Source organism: Limanda limanda, chromosome 3 (genome assembly GCF_963576545.1).
Source record: "Limanda limanda chromosome 3, fLimLim1.1, whole genome shotgun sequence".
Lineage (NCBI taxonomy): Eukaryota > Metazoa > Chordata > Actinopteri > Pleuronectiformes > Pleuronectidae > Limanda > Limanda limanda.
The window spans coordinates 7,682,818-7,705,019 of NC_083638.1; the positions used below are offsets into that span (position 1 = coordinate 7,682,818).

General features: G+C 44.1%; 1 protein-coding gene across 1 annotated transcript in view; it reads left to right on the forward strand.

The window, feature by feature from the left end:
- lrp4 (low density lipoprotein receptor-related protein 4) overlaps positions 1-22,202 on the forward strand; it is a 102,727-nt gene that overhangs the window by 68,249 nt on the left and 12,276 nt on the right. Inside the window, exons 4-16 of the mRNA XM_061067736.1 lie at positions 1,063-1,176; positions 1,901-2,017; positions 2,863-2,991; positions 8,147-8,266; positions 8,381-8,506; positions 8,756-8,881; positions 9,587-9,721; positions 10,592-10,717; positions 11,235-11,465; positions 12,387-12,543; positions 13,122-13,339; positions 20,102-20,278; positions 22,052-22,177. Coding sequence (XP_060923719.1) covers positions 1,063-1,176; positions 1,901-2,017; positions 2,863-2,991; positions 8,147-8,266; positions 8,381-8,506; positions 8,756-8,881; positions 9,587-9,721; positions 10,592-10,717; positions 11,235-11,465; positions 12,387-12,543; positions 13,122-13,339; positions 20,102-20,278; positions 22,052-22,177 — 1,902 coding nt within the window. The remainder of the gene's footprint in view (positions 1-1,062; positions 1,177-1,900; positions 2,018-2,862; positions 2,992-8,146; positions 8,267-8,380; positions 8,507-8,755; positions 8,882-9,586; positions 9,722-10,591; positions 10,718-11,234; positions 11,466-12,386; positions 12,544-13,121; positions 13,340-20,101; positions 20,279-22,051; positions 22,178-22,202) is intronic.

Sequence of the window (22,202 nt, forward strand, 5' to 3'; positions counted from 1 at the left end):
CACTTACGCTGATGCTTTCATGCTGTTCCTCTGTTTATTCCAAATTTATCAATATTGAACATTTCACGTGTCCAAATTAAAGCAAACTCACCTCTACACTTTTCTGGGCCCCCAGCAACTCACACATTTAAAGTAGAATGGATGAAGGACTTTTGAGATATGTGAAAGAGATTCTTTGGTATTATTGTAAGACTATATAATGTATTAATATTCTTTAGACAAGAGGTCACTTATTGACAGACTGTGATCCGGATCTGGAACCAGACGCCATTCTACTTGGACTCAGGCCCATAACAGATTAATGAGAGTTCTGGGAATATTGTTAAGCCTTTCTATTTTAAAGAAGTCTTGACAATGCTGGTTTAGAATCTGAGGAATTTGAATTGAAAGTCCCCTTTTTTTTATAATGCAGTACATTAGTTCCTGTCTTGGTTGAACTACACGCGTTAGCAGCACAGTTAGTTTACAGATTGACACCGGAGATGCGGATTATGCTTTAAATGTGGTTTGAGATTTTTCTATGGATGTTTTAAGTGTTTCTTTTTATGCGCCAACATTAATTCAAGCCGACCACGGCCTCTGTCCCCCCCCCCCCCTCGAGGGATAAATCACCGACCTTTCTTTTACAGCCACTCGCTGAGGTGGTTTGGTTTTCATGGCTTTTTGTTTTTGTTAAAAAGTGCTGTATAAATACAGTTATTACTTTACTGGAGCACATGTTCTCGACTCGATACAGTCGTCCTCCTCGCCGTGTGGCAGTAGCTGTCCGCTGGTCTCTTTAGTGCTGAGATGGAAAGTGTTTGAGCTCTGGACCTGCCGCCCCCCCCTCGAGAGTCAAGGTTGTTTACGGAGTGAAAAAAAAATCTCACTTTCTTTGTTCTGAGCCTAACATAACAGTTATAACACAGTTTGTCCATCGCAGTCCAATTTGAAATGTAATGTCAGCACGGCTCAGGGCCGGCTGCCTCTAATCACATCTCTGCTCGGTATTTGCTGTTTGCTTTTGTGGTGTCCTCATCGTTTGTCCTCTGAAACCTTTATTCTCTCTCTCTCTCTCTGCAGCTCCCAGGGAGTGTGAGGAAGACGAGTTCCACTGCCAGAACGGCTACTGTATCCGCAGCCTCTGGCACTGTGACGGGGACAACGACTGTGGGGACAACAGCGATGAACAGTGTGGTGGGTGAAGACACACACACACAGAGTGGGACTGTCACTTTTTATTTATTTTAGATTAGATTAGATTAGATTCAACTTTATTGTCATTGCACAGTACAAGTACTTATACAACGAAATGCAGTTTAGCATCTAACCAGAAGTGCAAAAAAAAGGCAGTAAAAGTGAAGAGCATTGTACATATTAAAGTGTAAATGTAAATAAATAAGATCTGTACAGTAAGAAATATATATGGAATATTACAGTATTAAGAGGAATTTTATGATATAAGAACGATGAATACACAATGAGCAGGATAAAAATATAAATATATATAAATATGAATACACTGTAGGCGTTTATTTAACGTTTGGGTTAAGCTCATATTGGAACATGTCGTTTTTTTTCATCAAGATCCATGAATTATTCTCTCAGAATTCAATGTATTTATTGAAAATTCTCACACAGCAACATAAGGCAGGAGAAAAAGAAGAATTTAAAAAGAAATGAAGAGTTAAAGACCGAAATAGAAAGAAAATAAATCAATAAAATAAGAAATCAGAGCAAACATGAAAGTCTTGAGCGTTTATATAAAAGAACTAAGAGTTGCAGCAAGAGCATAGCAGGGATTTTTGGAAAAAAGTGGCAGCCCTAACACAGACAAACAAACACACACTGATTTCAAACAGGAACACATCAGCGTGTAAAAACCTCTTTGATACATAACCTTGTGTGTTCTCTTTCACAGACATGCGTAAATGTTCGGACAAGGAGTTCCGCTGCACAGACAGCAGCTGCATCGCCGAGCACTGGTACTGTGACGGGGACACGGACTGCAAGGACGGATCAGATGAGGAAAACTGCCGTGAGTTATTGTGTGTTATTGTGTGTGTGTGTGTGTGTGAGAGTGTGTTTTATTAGGATTTCAATGTGGCTTTTTATCAGACATGTGACGAGGCAGAAGGCTTAAAACAGGGAACTTACTGTCTCCCTGTCAGGATGAAAAGAAAAGTCATTAATCATATTACGGGTTTCCCCCCCTCGTATCCAAATACTTGAATCCAACCAAAGACTTAAATCCAAAAGCGGAAATAAGTGATTCTGAACAAATAAGTTTCCATATCTGAGAAACCACGCTTATAAATATCAGACCCGACACAAAGTCTGCTCCTTCACAAGAGTTTCCTCTCTTATCAAAATCTCTAAACTGCAGCATCGTGATTCATTACGGACCAAAAAGAAAGAAGTGGAGCAATCTGGTTATTCTCCAGCTGCACGTGAACTGAGCTCCAACCTGATGACGCTGCTGCAGAGACTGTAAAGAGTCGTAGCAGCAATCAGACCTCCAAGCAGTTTCCTGACATGAACACTGGAAGCTTCCATGAGTCTCAACCTGCTGCAGCTTCTCTCTCAGCTTCTGTTTAACGTGTTTCTGTGTCTCTGCAGCTTCTCTCTCAGCTTCTGTTTAACGTGTTTCTGTGTCTCTCTAGCTTCTCTCTCAGCTTCTGTTTAACGTGTTTCTGTGTCTCTGCAGCTTCTCTCTCAGCTTCTGTTTAACGTGTTTCTGTGTCTCTCTAGCTTCTCTCTCAGCTTCTGTTTAACGTGTTTCTGTGTCTCTGCAGCTTCTCTCTCAGGTTCTGTTTAACGTGTTTCTGTGTCTCTCTAGCTTCTCTCTCAGGTTCTGTTTAACGTGTGTCTTTGTCTCTGTAGCGTCCGACGTGATGACGGCCACCTGCAGCGTGGAGGAGTTCCAGTGCGCGTATGGACGCTGCATCCTGGACATCTACCACTGCGACGGGGACGACGACTGCGGAGACTGGTCGGACGAGTCGGACTGTTGTGAGTTTTCACGTCACTCGTGCACAAGCAGGCCTTCAAGCAACAGAGTGTATTCAAAGATGGACGACTTAAAAATGTCCCAAAAGTGAAGCCAAGATATCTTGATTGACTCCTGGTGGCTGGCTGCGGTAAAGATCGTTAGCCTTGCCTCCTCCGTGTTAGTGGATGGGGACATTGACCATTGACGGCTGAGACAGACTCATGATCAGTTGACTTTATCAATCAATCAGTCAATCAAATTTTATTTGTATAGCCCATACTCAGAAATCACAATTCGTCTCATAGGGCTTTAACATGGTGAGACATCCTCTGTCCTTAACCCTCAGCAAGAGTCAGGACAAACTACTAAAAACCCTTTTAACAGGTAAAAATACGTAGAAACCTCAGAGAGACACATGTGAGATACAAATTACATCAAAAGCCGACGAAGTTGATAGGTGTCGTCCACCTTTATTTACAGACTGTTCTTCCAACATTATAAAGACCCGACTTTGACCTGAAAGAAGGATTAATTCATCTCATTGCTATGGCTAACGCAAACTGCACCTTCCAACACAATCTCTCCCGATTTCTTAGCGTTCCCTAAAAAACATCCAATGTTCCCCGGTTCCTGTGTGGGATGTTCGTAGTAGCACACGGGGAAGAGGTCAGCGTGTGGAACGTGACCCCGTCTGACAAGCGTCAATCACACACGTACTCTCTCAACAGCCCAGAGAGGGTTTTGGGTTTTTCTGTCCACACTCTGCTTGTCACTGCACTTTTTCCCCTCTTTTCCACTCTACTCATAAAAATGGATGAATCCCCGAAGAAGAAGAACTGTCTATCAGATGGACTCGGTGGTGGTGGGGGTTTATTTGGGGGTTGGAGGGGGGGGGGGGGGGGATTTGGATATGTCAGCACACAGTGGGCTCCCCCATCAAACTCTGTTTATTCATCTGAGTTCAGAGGACAAACCTTTGGACAAACTAAACAATCCTCACTGTGTAGATAAAAAATCTTAAAAAGAACAAAACAAAAAAAGCATTGTTACAGTGGAGTGGCTGTTCTGACCTGTTCTGCTGGTGTAAAGCTCACAGGGAGCTGTTGTTATCTACTCACACACACAGACACACACACACACACACAGACGCACACACACACTCTTAAGGATCCGTGGCGTCGCTCCAGGCTCTCACTAAACACTTTCTTGCGTAAGAGACTAAGATGAAGCTCTTCTCAGAGATCAGTCCTCCTCGTCGTCCTCCGTTAAGACGTTTAAGTTTCTTCTCTCTTGCTTCGGCGCGAGTCTCTTCCTCTCCTCTCCTCTCCTCATCCTTTTCTTCTTCTGCTTCACTCATTCCTTCCATGTATCCCGATGGCCAAACTGCACACGTGTCCCCACACAGCGGCTCGTCCTCCTGTCCCACAGCTTCCTGTTTCCGAGCTGCACCAGTTCAACTGGAGTTTAAACGCACATCACAAGGATGTTTGTGCGATGATCTTTTGACGTGTGCAAAGCGTCTGCATTCCCACCAATTAGTCTTCTCCGTGTAGACTTGTCCACATAATAACTGGAATGCATCAAATAGACTTGAAAGAAAATAAGAACATTGATATGTTGATGTCCAGAGCTATCAAGCCTTTACGTATTGATCTTATCCATTTTTTGTGGCTGCATCAAACAAGTTGTGCCACTGAAAAATGTTTGAGTCCCCAAACTATGCAACGTCTTCTATGTCCTTTAAAACTCTTCTCAACACTGTTTTTTATTTAAGCTTTAATGAACATTACAGTTTTATTTCCTCATTCCTCTTATTTTACGATCTGTGCGTCTTTCTCTTTCTTTTAACTTCTGCTTTTTAATTCCCTTTTCTTCTTTCTGTTTAACGATTTTGTAACTTTGTTAAATAAACTGGTATATAACTAAAGTTTATTATCATGTGGACGCACTCACATGTAAATCCTGTAGGTGTAAAGTCTTCACTTCACTTTACTGTAAAACAGAGAAACGAGTCAAATCCTCATATTTGAGACGATGGATCAACCCGGTCAAACCACAACTATGTCGTCTTCGACAACCACAGTTTTCCAGTTCAACTCTGTTTTAATAATGAAATTTCTTCCCCAAGTGGCAAATACTTAATACTCCACAAAAATCTTACGTTAATTGAAGTTTCAGACACTTAAACAGATGCCTCGGGTGTCCATCGTCCAACAACTGTTTCTCATCTGAACGTTTAGTGTTTAGTTTCAAGTCCTAACGCCCGACGGCAGCTTGAGCTCGAGAGCAGCTGCTGTTTCCAGACCGCCGCTCAGCAGCGTCTGTCAGAGCTGGAAAACACTCGGCCTGTTACATGTTTGTAGTCACTGTAACACACACGGACACACACACACACACACACACACGCTGTCACACACACACTGAGTGCAGCCGTGGTCCTGATTAACACAGTCTATCGTGTTTCGCTCGCTTCACTCCAGAGACGCTATCTGCTGCCGATCAAATCTCCCAGCATCTCGCTCCTCGTTCTCTCATCTCGGACTTCTCACATGTTCGTTTCACTCTCTCTCTCACACACACACACAGAGAGACACACACACAAACACAAACACATACACATCTCTGTTGGGACTCATTATTAACCAACTGTATTTCTTCCAACCCCAAACACTAAAAAACAAAGTTTCAGGGCTCATTTAAACTCCAGTTCCTAATGAAGCACTTTCTGACCTCACCAGTACACTGAGCTCCAGGTTCTTCAGATTCCAAAAATATGGTAAAACAGGAACCGCTGCATTGATTTATGTTGATTGTGTAAAAGAAAGAACTTTAAACCCCCAAAACTTAAGCAGGAACCTCAGAAAGAAGGTTTTGTGCATTCTTAGGACTGGGCTTTGGTCCAGATGTGGTCTGCTGGTCACACAAACACACACACACACACAAACTTATCTCTGCTAAACTGAATTCCTTCAAATACTAGAAAGTATTGTTTGATGCTCAGCTGACTAAAACAAACCCCCCCCACACACACACACACACCAGGACAGACAGGGACTCTCCTACGCTGTGGTTTCTCTCTTTGAAGCCGTTATCTGCAGTGTGATAAGCAGAGTTTCAAGGTTTGGAGCCAGCGTTTGATGGTGTGTGGGGTCACGTTAGTCGACGGAGCCGCCTCCCACATCCAGGTTCTCTAATTGCTGCCTCGCTTTTGATGTGTTTAGCTTCTTTTTTTTTATTTCTCGTCTGAAAGTCGAGCTGGCATGAAAGCTCGTACTGTCGACTGTCTTTGAGGGAAAAAGTAATAATAGAAGAGCGGTGAAAACACAACGGCTCACGTTAGATACAGAGTAGGTATTGCAGAACACACATGTACACACACACACACACACACATGTACACACACATGGTTTGTTTGTGTGTTTAAAGGTTTGAAATGCAGATGTGTCCGTGTGACTACGTTTAAAAACCCATCCGGGTTCACAGATCAGCTCACAGATCAGTCCACATCCTGCCCGATGCACACAAACCATCTGGACTTCATGTCCCCCAACGTTTATTATTTCCTGTTGTCCTTCTTTATTTTTAATTACTCACTGAAACTGCCCATTTGTTTTGTATTCACGTCATGTGTTTTTAACCAGAATTAAAGCCTCCGGTGATTTTAAATGTGTTTAAATCGAATGGAATTCTGTTTTCGCTGGAAAAAGTCTTTTGCTTTTTTGAAACCTACATATAGTTTGTGGTCACACACGCACACACACACGCACACACACACACACACACACACACACACACGCACACACACACACACACACGCTAAGAGAGGAGGCATTCCTCAGAGGCATAAGACAGCCCATCCACAGACAGCATTCCTTGGCATGGACTCTTCAGACACATGAAGGGCGCTTTGTTAGAGAAGGAGCCTCTCTCTCTCTCTCTCTCTCTCTCTCTCTCTCTCTCTCTCTCTCTCTCTCTCTCTCTCTCTCTCTCTCTCTCTCTCTCTCTCTCTCTCTCTCTCTCTCTCTCTCTCTCTCTCTCTCTCTCTCTCTCTCTCTCTGTCTCTCTCTTCCTCCTATGTGTGTTTGTGTGTGTGTGTGTTAGAGAGAGAAAGAGTGACAAGAAGAGAGATAAAAAGTGGATGAATCATATGTGTGTGTGTGGGCGTCAGGGTATTTGTCTTTTCTCTCTCTCTCTCGCTCTCGCTCTCTATCTCTCTCTCTCATGGGTGACCCACCTGCTGTATCATCCCTCTCTTCTCTCGCCCAGCTGATAAGTCTGCACACGGATGCTTGAAGCTGTACAACATCTCTCTCTCTCTCTCTCTTATCTCGCGCCCGCTGTAGCTTCGATGACGAGCCGACTCGTGCTGTCGGGAGGAAACATGTCTAAGAAGTACACACACACACACACACACGCATAAACACACGTGTGTGTTACCACACATCGGAGGATTTAAGATGCTTATGTTTGATTCAGCTTTAATCTTTGCGTCCACCTCCGTCCTCCTCTGCTGCCAGATTGAGCTTCGCTTTGATCTGATCACACGTGGAGATGTTGCCGGGAGGTTTAAAGGTGGAACGGCTCTGATCTCCAGACATAAATACAACCAATCAATGTTCACGGGACATATTTGCGTAATTGACAACAATTAGAAAGGACTGAAAACTTCAGAATTTGATTTTACAGCTCCAGTGACTCTGTGCATGAGTTATGTAAAGTCAGTCTTCTTGGAGCCAGTTTTACTTTTCTATGATTTAAAATATATTAAATCTGCAGTTAATAATAACAATAAATGGAGAAAAGCAACAACCCTTGCGTTTGAGAGGCTGGAACCAGATGAAACTGAAATAATTGGTAAATTATCAGAATTGATAAAAGATCAATTAACTGATCTAATAAATCATTTTACCAGAAAAGATCAGAGATGGTCAGGAACTTGAAATAGCTCAGCGCCCCAAGGATAAAGTTTACGTGACATGAATTAACTTTTAACCCTGAACGTTCAACATCGGATTGAAAAGTATTAGATATTGAGATTGGTAAGATCCTTAAAAGTGTTTATATTACAGGTGGGATATTGTTTCCTGCTGCATTTGTCTTGTTTCTCATGTGTCTGTGTGTGTGTCTGTGTGTGTCTGTGTCTGTGTCTGTGTGTGTGTCTGTGTGTGTGTGTAGCCTCCCACCAGCCCTGCAGGTCGGTTGAGTTCATGTGCAGCAGCGGGATGTGCATCAACGCCGGCTGGAGGTGCGACGGCGAGTACGACTGTGACGACCAATCGGACGAGAAGAACTGCAGTGAGTAGCTTGCGTTCATCGCAGTTAGTGAACGAGTAATCTAATCTAAGAATGAGATGATAACACCTGTGTGTGTGTGTGTGTGTGTGTGTGTGTGTGTGTGTCTGCGTGCAGCCACGTCCATGTGCACGGCCGACCAGTTCCGCTGTGGCACCGGACGCTGTGTGCGGTTGTCATGGCGATGCGACGGCGAGGACGACTGCTCGGATCGCAGCGACGAAGAAGGCTGTGAGAAAACTGGTGAGGTTTTTAAAACGTGTTTTTCAGCAGCTAAATATAACACAAGCTACAGTGGTTGTCATGACAACAGCTCAGAACAGCCCTCCACTGACAAACTCTTCCTCACAAACTGTTTGAGATAAATATGAGACTAAATGTTATGTAATTTCATGAAGAAATGCTTCATTTTCCCACAAGGATCCAATACAACCACAGATGTTTAAAGGATAAGCACTGACGTAAAGATCTTTGTCTCTTCTTCCTCCACAGAGAGTCCTCCGTGTGCTCCTGATCAGTTCCAGTGTGGAAACGGACGCTGCATCGGTCAGAGGAAAGTCTGCAACGAGGTCAACGACTGCGGAGACGGGACGGACGAGCACCCGCATCACGACTGCCGTGAGTAGACGTCACCGTCTGAAGACCGAACGCTCAATCTTCAAGTTTTTCCCTTTTAAAACCCAGAGAAATACACAAAATGTGAAATTCACAACCATAAACCTGTGTTTGAGTCATGAAGACTGATATGATTTAATTGTTCATTGGAGTTTATCGACATTGTCATTTAAAATGTGACTTTGCTTTGTGACATCAGCCAATTGATTGTAGATTAAGATTTTAATGAAATGTTTTACCCACTTTTTACCGTTGGTGTTATTACCTGCTGCGTCCCAGGCTCCACCCCTCTCCTGAATGTTCTAAACATTTTCCTTTTTCCAGAAAGTCTAGACTTCATGTCTTAAAATGGCCTAGGATTTTTTTCTGTGTATTACAGTGTTATTACAGAATTAATAAGCAGAGAGTGTTTCCCTTTCAGGCTCATTAATATGCTCTTTTTATTACAATTTGATCAATTATAAAGTAATTGTCTGTTATTTGTACAATTTAAAAGGGCTATTAAAAAAGTTAAGTAGATGGAATTCATTCATTACCCTCTGGCCTTTAGAAGAGAAATTCTATTCTCGTTTATTCCGTGTCCTCGGGCCTCGCTGCCTGAGGGACGGATACATTTCGAGGCTCAACAGCAGATGAGTCAGATCCTTTTTGCAGCGTGTGGTTGTATTTATACTGAATCAGCACGCCGTGTTTCTGTTCCTCGTGCAGGGCCGCGCTCCAGCGAGGGCGACTGTAACCAGAATAATGGAGGCTGCTCCCAGAAGTGTCAGATGGTCAGAGGACTGGTCCAGTGCACCTGTCACACTGGCTACAGACTGATGGACGACGGCAAAGCCTGCCAGGGTACGGCTCTGTGTGTGTGTGTGTGTGTCTGTCTGTGTGTGTGTCTGTCTGTGTGTGTGTGTGTGTGTGTGTGTGTGTTACATGACAGTGACTGAGCAGGCTGTGGCTGATAGTGATCATGGCCTCTGCAGAGTTTGTCGACTCCGGACTTCCCCGAAATTAACCTGAGAACAATTAAGCCGGAAATAAACTGTGAGATTTTTAAAACATTTGACTGACGGCTGAATCATGAGAGAGGAAGAGAAAGTTGAATTCCTCACCAGTAGCACTGGAGCACAAAATTGCAAAGGAAGTAAAGAGAGAAATCAAAATCAAATAATTCTGTTCAATCGTGTTGGCTTTCATGTCCGCAGGATATTTCCTGAAAAGCATCAATTAACTTGTATGCAACTTTGAGGGAGGTTTAGCTGAAGGTTAAGAAATGATTGTGGAACAAATTTTTTGATTTCTGCTCTAAAGTATTCTCAGAATTTAGAAATCCATGGAGAGAACTAAGATAAGATGTGGATGACTTTCTGAAGCATGAATCAGAATCAGAAGATATTAATTGCAGTGAAGTAGGTTTACACGTACCTGGAATTTGCTCTGGTTATTGGTGCATACAATGAACATAGAAACATAAAAACACAATAAATACAACACACATAAGAAAAACAATAATAATAATAAAAAAAAACAATATATATTTACTCACTATTTACTTCTTATTTACTCACTTTATCTAATATTTATACAAAGTAACATTTATTTAGACATATAAAAGATATCAAAAGTGACAGGATTTTTCACCTCCCACCCACACCTCTTCCCACTCTTCTTTCTGTTTAACGTCTAAATCTCTCTGTCCCTGCTCTTGTCGTCTGGTTCTAGATGTGGACGAGTGTGCAGAAGAAGGCTACTGCAGCCAGGGCTGCACCAACCAGGAGGGGGGGTTCCAGTGCTGGTGCGTCCAGGGCTACGAGCTCCGACCCGACAAGCGCAGCTGCAAAGCTCTGGGTAAAAAAAACAAAACACACACAACGCTGTACTACGTTTCAACCTTGACACGTGACCACAGAGAGTCACTGGGGTTTGACCTCCAATAAAAACACGGGTGCACAGTGTTTATACTTGCCTCGACGGTAACTGTATCCACTCCTCTGCTGCGGGGGTAATGGACTCGGAATGAGGTCGGCTCATTCGGAGGGTCTGGTCTGGATTTAGATCCGCGGTGGAGGTACAGTCGAGCGCAGGCCGGGTGCAGCAGCCCATAAATCTGCCGCAGACCAGAGTTAAACTCAGGTCAGGAGCGTCTGTCAGGCGGCTGCCAGCACCCAGACCGTCACCTCCAGGAGATTAATGCTCCCTGTTATTAAAAGTGACCACCACTCCCAGCTCTACTACTTTTGTTCTTGTCTCTTTCCAAATTTCGTTCTCATGCTCGTCTTCTCTCCGTCGTCCTTCCCCCCCGTCCTTGTCCTCTCCTCCTCTCCTCCTCTCCTCCTCTCCTCCTCTCCTCCTCTCCTCCTCTCAGGGCCGGAGCCGGTTCTGCTGTTCGCCAACCGCATCGACATCCGGCAGGTTTTGCCGCATCGCTCCGAGTACACGCTGCTGCTCAACAACCTGGAGAACGCCATCGCCCTGGACTTCCACCACGACCGCGAGCTGGTGTTCTGGTCGGACGTGACGCTGGACCGCATCATGAAGGCCAACCTGAACGGCTCCAACGTGGAGGAGGTGGTCTCCACGGGCCTGGAGAGTCCAGGTGGGTGACGGCCGGTTCAAACTCGGGGCAAGCGGCTCATCAATCGCTTTTTTTTTTTCAATTTATTCCACTGGGCTGTTTTATGTCCAGCTCTACTCGGCTGCCGCTCACTTCATCCATCACCTCGGTCATTTGTTAGTTCAGCAGAATGACATCAATCCCGTTCAAACTCTTTTTTGATATCTTACCCTTATTTTCTAGCCACTTATTCCTTCTCTTTCAGTCTGTTCTCTTTCTATCTTTGATGCTTCCCTCCCAGCCACAATGTCTCTTGCTCTTTTTGACTCATTCTTTATCTTCTTTATATTTCCCTCCGAGTCCCTGCTTCTCATCTTTCTTCCTTAAATCCCTGTTTTGGTTCTTTTTACTCTCCTTGTTCTTTTATAGCTTTATCTGCCTCGACTCCAACCTTCCTCAGACACGTACCCACAGTAAACAGAACATACAGCGAATACATAAATATTAGTGATATGAAGAACAGAGAAGCAACTTGTTATCGGTGATGCTTAAAAGAATAGGTCAACATTGTGGGAAGCATAGTAATTGCTTTAAATCCTAAGTTTACATCCATACTGCTACAAAATACATATCACGTATCACATGAGCTCACTGGGCATGTGTGTGCGGTTGTAAACAGGAAGCAGATTGACTTCTCTGCAGTTGGTTGCTAAGTTACTGGAAATACCGCGAACGAGAAACAACAATGGGGAGAATTAAGACGAGGGATTTCATTTCTCGTCAAGGCAACAACACAACCTCTGAGTTTTCAAACTAAAACGTCCACAGCTACGTTTACAAACTTCAGTTTTTTCCAAAAATATTAACAACAAATGATAATGTGGCGGATAAACTTCATTTTTTTGTCCTATATTATGACTTTAAATTGAAACAGATTTAAAAATGTGTTTTTCTCTCCATCAGGTGGACTGGCCATAGACTGGATCCATGACAAGTTGTACTGGACGGACTCTGGGACGTCCCGCATCGAGGTGTCCAACCTGGACGGGACGCACCGCAAGGTTCTGCTGTGGCAGAACATGGAGAAGCCCCGGGCCATCGCCCTGCACCCCATCGAGGGGTACGAGTCCAAACACACACAATCTATACACGTCATTACAGATGGTTTCCAATGTACACACAGTCGTATATGCATACCCCCCCTGGATGTGTCCCAGTTGTAGTGAAGGAGCAGAGAGGGATTAGAGTTTGGCAGCACAGCAGTGCCCACGGGCGAGCGAGCATCTGTGGCGAACAAGTATTTCATGAAATCGTCAGCAGCAGCTAAGCGTGTTTTCCTCCCTGGATTCATACACTGCAGCACAGGAGAGAGGTGGAGATGAAGCCCCGGAGAAATTTAAAGCGAGAAAACTCATTCAGCTTATTAGGTAGCTCATTTGCATGGGATAATTGAAAAATATAGAAGTAGCTGTTCCCTCTGAGTCCGGAGCAGACGAGTGAAGATGTGGAGGACGTGAGACGATGGAGACTTTGTGTTTCTGTCAGACATCTGCTGCGTCTTGGATCCTGACAACAAGCTGTTTACTTCTTGTTTTTTTTGCGAACGCCACGAGGATCAGCTCATTCTGCTCAAACAGCTTGACGCCTCCCAGATGGTAACAAGTAAACTAACCACGACTGTCCCGTTTTCCTGTTCAGGAAGATCTACTGGACCGACTGGGGCAACACGCCTCGCATCGAGTACGCCAACATGGACGGATCGAACCGGCGGATCATCGCGGACACGCACCTGTTCTGGCCCAACGGCCTCACCATCGACTACGCCAGCCGCCGCATGTACTGGGTGGACGCCAAACACCACGTCATCGAGAAGGCCGACCTGGACGGACGCAACCGCAAGGCCGTCATCAGCCAAGGTGAAGTCTCAGCTGTTCCCTTGCTTTACCTGTTAAGGCTGGTTATTGGTATCGGAGTTTGGTTCTGATACTTTTGTGTTATTTTTGATAAACTTTATTTTTGGTTCACCTTCTTACTTACTACATGCCAGCGCATATCCTGTGTGTGTTTGTGTACAAAATAACTTAAGAGCACATGGACAGATTTTCACCAAATTTGAAATAACTCTTATTTTGGAGGGTTTTTCATGGTGATTAACTTTTTCAGCTGATTGCAAACAAGTCTTCTCTAACAGAGCTTCGTAGTTTTTGTATCTTTTGAGTTTGTGCAGAACCCTGCCTTCCTGCAGAGGATGGTAAAAACGTTATGGATATTTTAACGAGCAACTGATGGGAGCGTGATTTCTTTGGGTGTCGCTGATGTTGACAGATCTGTGATTGTAAGAGAGAGAGAGAGAGAGAGAGAGAGCCAGAGAGAATTGAGTGTCAGTGAGTGTTTATCACAACAAAGGGAATTCATCAGTCCTCTGATGCTTTTCATTTATCCTTGAAAACAACATTTTCTCTTTGCTGCTTTCCTTCTTTGTTGGTTACAAACATTTTTGGTGAACAGGAGATATTCAACCTTTAATCCTTCTTATATTTAATAAGAAATAAAGTGAAACCCAAAGGGCCTTTGTTGAAAATACAGGTACGACCACGTTGTGAACCTGTAACATGAAGCTTTGTCGGTTGTTTGTCGTTCATTCCAGAAGCTCAGAAGTTTCTCTGAAAGCTCTTGAGTGAGGCGGAGAGAAACAGAGGAGCTGTGGTCTGCAGACGTCTGGCTTCTCCTTAGTTACCACACACACACTGACACCCACACACACACACACACACACACACACACACACACACACACACACACACACACACACACACACACACACACACACACACACACACACACACACACACGTACGTAACGGGTTAGATATATAGGACGCAGCACCATGACGCTGCTTCATTGTTCCATGTGGAGTTAATCAATGCCATATTTAAGGAGCATGAGCCTCATGCCTACCACTGAGTCACACACACACACACGCACACACACACACACACACACACACACACACACACACACACACACATACATGCCTTAAATGGCTGCATAAAGCTGTGCATGCCGCTGTTTATGTTGTTGGTTCTTATAGTGTGTGTGTGTGTGTGTGTGTGTGTGTGTGTGTGTGTGTGTGTGTGTGTGTGTGTGTGTGTGTGTGTGTGTGTGTGTGTGTGTGTGTGTGTGTGTGTGTGTGTGTGTGTGTGTGTGTGTGTGTGTGTGTGTGTGTGTGTGTGTGTCTGGCCTACTTCTTCTCATGTTGCAGTAAGATTTGTTTCTTGTTTTGATTTGATGATTATTTACTCTTCATGTTTACGTCATGTTTTTTTAAACATGGAGATTAAAGGATGTAATGTGAATAGAAGCAACATTTTAAAAAGAAACATGTCTGACCTAAACAACACTGGTGTGTTTATATAGGTCCAACAGATCAATGAACTGTAATGAATCTGTGTTCCCAACCTGTACTGAAGGTTAAAGGTATAGATCTTTGAGTCACATGCTTCCCTTTGCTGCTCCTGTCTATTTGTTATCAGCTTAAAATGTTTTAATATTCTCAGTTTTGGGAACAATTAGATTTGGTTGTGATCCTTCAACCAGCAGATAAACATGATTTCTCAGCAGCGGCTGTGGACACTAATGAGACTAATGGGCACAAAGTGGTGTTGTCCGGTCAAAAACTCATGTTATGATCATCACTCAAAGGTCATGTGAGTCATTATATCATAAATTGTGGTTCAGCGGAAACTGTGGCTTTTAATTTGTGTTTCCTTCGGGTGAGGAGGAAAAGGAAAAGCAGATCGGTGACAAACAGGAGGGTTTAAAAGTGTGAAGAGGGACATGGGACATTGTTTGTTGAGGGTGCTTGTATGTGTGTGTGTGCGTGTGTGTGTCTGTCTGTGTGTGTCTGGGTGTGGGCCCTATCAGCCCAGTGAGCTCTCTTTAATGATGTGTGCTCTCAGGATAAAAGGCTGTAATTGGTCCTGTCCTTCCTCCACAGATTGTGTTTGCTCAGACAACACACAGGACAAATGGGACTGGTGTGTGTGTGTGTGTATGTGTGTTTGCGCATACGTGATTGTGTGTGAGTCAGTAAGAATGTGTGTGCATGGTTACATGTTAAACTGCTGTGCCCAGGAATGTGTGTATCAAGTGTGTACATACCTATACGTATGGGTTAGGGGTGTGTGTGCGTGTGTGTGTGCGTGTGTGCGTGTGTGCGTGTGTGTGTGTGTGTGTGTGTGTGTGTGTGTGTGTGTGTGTGTGTGTGTGTGCATGAATGTGTGCATTAGCTGGATGTGTGCCAGCACCTCTATCCCCGGAGCTGGAGGGCGGCCGGGTGTTGTGGATAACGCTGCTATCCAGTCTGCACACCTGTGCACCTAGAGGTGGAGGACAGAATGAGAAGAGGTGGGGTTGATGTGTGTGTGTCTGTGTGTATATATGTGCATGCATGTGTACAATGTCTGTGTCTGTGTGGGTTATCATAAACTACACGTGCCTGAGGACAAACGCTGTATGCTGCAGTGATGCTTCACTGACAATGAGTATTATAATTAGATCAAAGAAATGTTGCCCCCTTGTGGACAGCAGCTCGGCTCACAGGTGTTAACATCTGTTATATGTGTAATAGTTAATAGAGGCATAAAAAAATATAGTGTTTATCATCTGGTGAGTCAGACTGAGACATTAATAGGTGATGTGATTCCAGTACGTTACACTAGAGGTAGACTCCTGTTCTAAGTGGAAAGGTTCTTTCTCTGGGGAGCATGATGCTTAAATCTTCATTACTTGTTGTAGTGAATTTCACCAAATGCAGCTCAGGCCATTAGAGTTCATCCTCTGAGGATTGTGAATATCCACTTCAGGGATGTTGGACAGTTTGCCACAATGGTTTTTAAATAGATATGGATTAGATGTCGCCTAGTCCAGATATTTTTGTATAAACCTTGAGTGACCCAATTGTGTTTCCAACCTAATTATTCATTAAAGACGTCCTTAAATCCTTTAATTTTTTACTTTTTACAAACACGTTAAACTCGCAGTTATACCCAAGTCTAAATCTGACAGATTTATTAACATGTAGACAGATGACGTGTCTCTTAAATGATTGAAATCATACCCAGGAAATTACATTTTTATTTTTATTGCCAATTAATTCAAGATGTTAACTTTGGCTGTAGCAGTGTGATTTATTGTGGAGTTTGAAGTTCAGGCAAAGATTTGACCTACGAGGACAAATTAGCTGAAACAAGCATCTTGATTTGTTTCTCTTGATTTGTCGTTTTGTAAATGACACGAAAATCTGCTTTACTCCCAGAGGAGGAATAAGATCTGAGGAGGAGAAGAGCTGCAGATCATCGCACTCTGATCTGAGCCGAGTTCTGTTCAGCCCGAGGCGACGCTGTGCTGCAGATAGAAAGTGCGACAGAGTCGGTGGAGGCGTCAGAGGACGAGGACGTGCCACATGTAGGTTAGAGGGGACGTTACTCGCCGGTCGGAATGTTTGATGCCCCGTCGGCCTGCAGCTGCTCCCCCAGCTGTCCCGGAAAGGGAGGAGCAGGATGGAGGGGGGGGGCATGCGGGTTGAGGAGACGAGGAGCAGGAGGAAGGTGACCGTATCAAAACCCAGGCGCCTCCGTGGTGTCGATGACTCAGAGGAAGACAAAGGGGAGGGGGGGTAGTACCGTTGTGTCCCTCATGTCAGGATAAGATCAGACAACACACAGTCAGCCACTATCACCTCAGAAGCACCTGGACCTGCCTGAAAAGAAGCAGGAGGAGGGAGACGTCTTTTGTTTTTCCTTTTCGGGGCATCTCGCCTGTATTGACAGGGCAGTTCAGGCATGAAATGGGGAGAGAGAACGGGCCGGAGGAGGAATCAAACCCCCGGATTCAAGCCTCAAGCCAGCAGGCAGAATTCCTTACGCATCTTTTCACCCGACACTTCCTGTTAAATAATCATTTTGCCATTTCTAAAGGAATTAAGTCAATTTTAAATGGCTGCTTAAACGTAGACAGTTTTCAATATTTGAGAAAGGTTAGGGTTAGAGAAATCAACAAATGCTGAAAAATGCCATTTCGCATGTTGTTTAAGAAAAAGGAAAAATATTCCTGGATCTCCCAATTTATTTGAATCCTCTCCAAATTTCGATTAATTCCTTCCTCATCCTTTTTTCATCCTTCCACCAAGTTCGTTGGTTAACTGAGTAGTTTTTGCACAATCCTGCTAAATAACAAACAAATAACACGTCCTTGTCGGTGATAAAACTCAACTTGCTAACGCCCTCTGGTGGACAAACACTAACAGACACTAATAACCCTCTAATACAGTGGTTCTTAACCTTATTGGAGGTACTGAACCCTGCAAGCTTCATCAGTGCATTCACCGAACCCTTCGTAATTGGAAAAATAAAATATGATTTCTTCAAAACATAGGTATATAATTTGTTAGTGCACAAAATGAACCATGCATCAGTTGCACACAAAATCAATGTGTTCAAAGAACAAAACCAACCATAAAAACCAACAAAAACATAACTCAATGACTATTTACTGCAAATCAATGTGACTTTTGCAGTTGCCTTTCAGATACAAGTTCAGGAATGCGCGGCTTCACCTTGGCAAGTGCCACTTTCATATCATTTTCCCAACAAAGTCTGTTCCTTTTCTTAATTTTCATGTCTACTATCAAAAAGGATTGCTCGCACAAATACGTTGTAACAAACAGTGTGAGTATCTCAAGGGCAATAAGGGGGTGTGGTACGATTTGGTGACACCAAAACATTGAGAGCGTTGTTGTTCTGAAGAGTTGCTGTTGAAGCTGTCTCTGCTGAATGACGTACAATCAGAACAGCCACAAGTCGACTACTGAGCGCACCAAGCAGCACAGATATCAAAGATAAGCAATGTGGCGTGATCAGCTGCAACCAGCTTTATCACTGCGGAGTGTGACGTCACGAATAATACGAGTAGCCTGAATTTCTTTTGTGTAACACACTTTTACTAAGCAACAAAATGTTTGCAATCTGACACGGCGAAGAAAAATTGTGTGTTACCAAATTGTGGGCAGCCAATTTTTTGACGGCCGACATAAATGGCCAGACATTGCTAGTGTGAACCGGGCTATACTGTGTGTGTTTTGACCCCTGCCGAACCCCTGAGAGTGCCTCACCGAACCCCTGGGGTTCGATCGAACCCAGGTTAAGAACCACTGCTCTAATAAAATCCGCTTCTACTTTTTAACAAATACTTTTAGATATTACGAAAAATTCCCTGGAATTAGGAGCAACTATTCGTTCGTTGCTCGTCAAAACTTCGGTCCCATCGAGCTCGCACTCGATCACCGAGATGCTCGAGGCTCATTATCACTCTGGTTTCTCTCCAGTTTTAGCCATTTACCACTTGACATTTACGCCGCGCTGTAAAACACTGTCATTAAATGATGGGCGCTGTTTTTAAAAGCCCTCCGCCAGCACGCTCACCGCACCATCACCGCCGCCGCCACCACCACAGCGGCAGAAATCAATTTTTCCACCCGTTCAGCACTTAACCGACTGCAGCTACTTCACTGGAGGAGGATTAAGCTGCAGATTTTGGACGAATGTGGAAGCGTCACCCTGAGCAGATGTTCCACCTGGAGACGAATCCACGAGGAGTTCCCTGTTTCACAGAATCTAGGCCACAGCTCCACTTTGTTCGGGCTGTGAACACAGACACTTCAAAATCCTCAGGCTACATTTATCAAACACAGGTACAGACTAAAAGCCTCCATGCAAATTTCTAATGAGGTCAACGTTTTAAAGGCCCTGAAAGCCACCACTTACAGTAAGTGATGGGGTTTTACATGAGCACATGATTATCTGCTAAAGTTAGAACGACACATGGTGATTTGACGTGAGCGCGATCTTGCATTTGTGTGTGTGTTTTCTCTGTGTCCCTCTCGCTGGTTTGAAGTGGTCGGGCACATCAGCTGCACTCGTCTGTTTTTAACTTTGATTATTGCTTGTTTTAGTCACATGTTCGAGGGACGTCCTGTACTTAAGATATGGAAAAGAGAAGGTTTCCACACAATCCAAAGGCTCAGTATCCGAGTGTTTGTCTTGTTTGGCTCAATAAACCCTTTAAATTACATTTTCAACCATTAACGGACACTAAAACGTATTTAAATCTAAACGTATGAGATGTGTGAACCTACTTTACACAAGTCCACACAAGAATCAGACTCTGGTATCAGTCTGACCTCGATTGAAGGTTCGTTCTCCATCCAGTTTTCAGATTCTGGACGGAAAAGTCAGATTACTGCAGGAAACCCGATGGAGCGCCTCTGCTTTTAGTCGCTGTGGCCACAACTGAACCAGCTACAGGCCGGCAAGAGAGGCAGCGTAATTGAAAGCAGCTCTAACTGGGGATGATGTGACATCAGCCGAGCCCACAGCGCAGAATGGGACGATGTTTGGAAAGTGTCGGTGGAACGAGCCAAACGCAGAGTTTCTGCTTTTTGTCTTTCCTTGTTTGGGAGGAGGCTTCGAAACTCCACGTTGACATTCATCACTATAAGAGTGTCGAACCTCACACGTGCCCAATTTCACTTTGTTGACCAACTGACTCTGTTGTCGTCGGTCTGTTGTTTGCGTCTCTCGCTCCCTTCTGAACTCTTCTGTCTCTCCTCCTCTCTCCAGGCCTGCCGCACCCGTTTGCCATCACGGTGTTTGAGGACAGCCTCTACTGGACCGACTGGCACACCAAGAGCATCAACAGCGCCAACAAGTTCACCGGCAAGAACCAGGAGATCATCCGCAACAAGCTGCACTTCCCCATGGACATCCACACCCTGCACCCCCAGAGGCAGCCCGCAGGTCGGTACACAGCTCGGACACACGCTTAGTGCTGAGTCAGATATCTCTAACACAATTTCACAATTTGGTGAAAGTGAAGTCATACGTATGTCAAATGCCTTTTCTCCATGTTGTCAGTATTGGGGTCCTGGGTGCATTTACACCTGTACTCACAGATTAGTATCTGATTACCCAAAAGGGAGGACACGTTGCTACTAGAGCCTGACTTAATATCACATGACATTATCAACTGATATTTGTCTTTCTAAGAAGCTAAAACAGTCTGAGAGCTTGTCATTTCAGAAACACCTTTTTAAAACAAACACATATCACTTTAAATGGAGACTTAGGTGCCCGCCTCTAAATCGCCTGCAGGTGTAAATGGTTCTTTGAACCTGTATGTCGGATCAGTGATGGACTGGGAAGCACCTGAGCTCCGCCTCAAGCCCCTAATGTCAGCTGGGATACGCTCCTGCCCCCACATGGCCCTCAGAGGGATGAGCGGTGCAACTAATGGAGGGATTTTACAAAAAAGCTCTGACAACAACATGTTGCAGAGCATATGTAGAACTGCTGTCCTCCCTCAGCACATCTGTTTACCCCTCATACCTCCGGTTCCGTCCGTGACTGAGTGCTGTTAAGTGAATTCTGAGCGAGAACAATGGAGGCCGGGTTTTTTTAAAAGTTTGCAGCCTGAAGCAGAAGAAGATGTCACGCAGACGAGAGAGTAAAAAAACGCTCGACATCAAACACAAGCTCATCTTTGGAGGTGGAACATGAGCCGGTTGAGGACGGACGAGGGGAATGGGAATCTGCCCTTCACTCACACGGTGCAGGACCCTGAGACCATGGGATGATTTGCTGTGCTTGTGTTGCAGCCTGTGGTGAAATGACCAGCCAAGGTGTTTTTTTTGTCAGCGTGAAACTTGTGTTTCCTATAAACAAACTACAGAGTGTTTGACTTGAGTAGAGGCCAAGAGAAAGTGTTGGATGTCATGCTGGTAAAATGCAGTCAGACACTAATATGAAGTCTCAACAGTGTCTTTATCGCCAGAAGGAGGTCAGACACTTTTCTCTTTGTGTTGGTTCGGATTCAGTGAATCACGTTTGTAAAAATCTAGAACAGGAGTGAAGAAATAAGGCTTCAGATTTCCCCGATTTCATATTTCACCAACATCTCAGGACACCAGTAGTTTGCTTAATTAGTGCACAAATAGAAGTAAACAAACAATGAAGTTTTTAATGTATGAACAATATTGGCTCAAAGAGAATTTCCACATTTCCAAAAGCACCCCAAAATTCCTGAAAACAAACAAAAAACGTATTAATTCAGTTTAAAGGAAAGTTTAGCTTTATGTAAATCACATTTTATTATTATATTGACACCCTCATATTATGATTGATTATTATGATTTTGTCAATAAGCAACAGAAGAGGTGGACTCAGAAAGTTAAAAGAAAACAATAACATACATAAAGGCTACTCGTTGCACTGGGGACTTAAATGTGTTTGGATTTCAAGAATCTTAAGTTTCACACAATTTTTTATTTATTATTTAATAAAGAACCACCACGGTCTCAAACTTCAACAATGACATAAATTATCAAAATCCCATCGTAGAAAACATGAACGACGAGCAAAACCATTAAAACAACAAATTTAGCAACAAATAACTTGTGTGAAGATTCAGTTTAGTTGCACACGGTCGACGACTGAGTTTTCTGTGTGATAGTAGAGGTTTGTATAAGAGATGAAACTCCCACTGAGCTGGTTGTGTGTCTGTCTCTCCTGCAGGCGGCTGGAATCGCTGTGGCACCAACAACGGAGGCTGCAGTCACCTGTGTCTCCCCAGCAACATGACCTTCACCTGCGCCTGTCCCACCGGCTTCAAGAAGGTCGACCACTCCAACTGTGCTGATGGTGAGTACCCCCCCAACACCTGAAA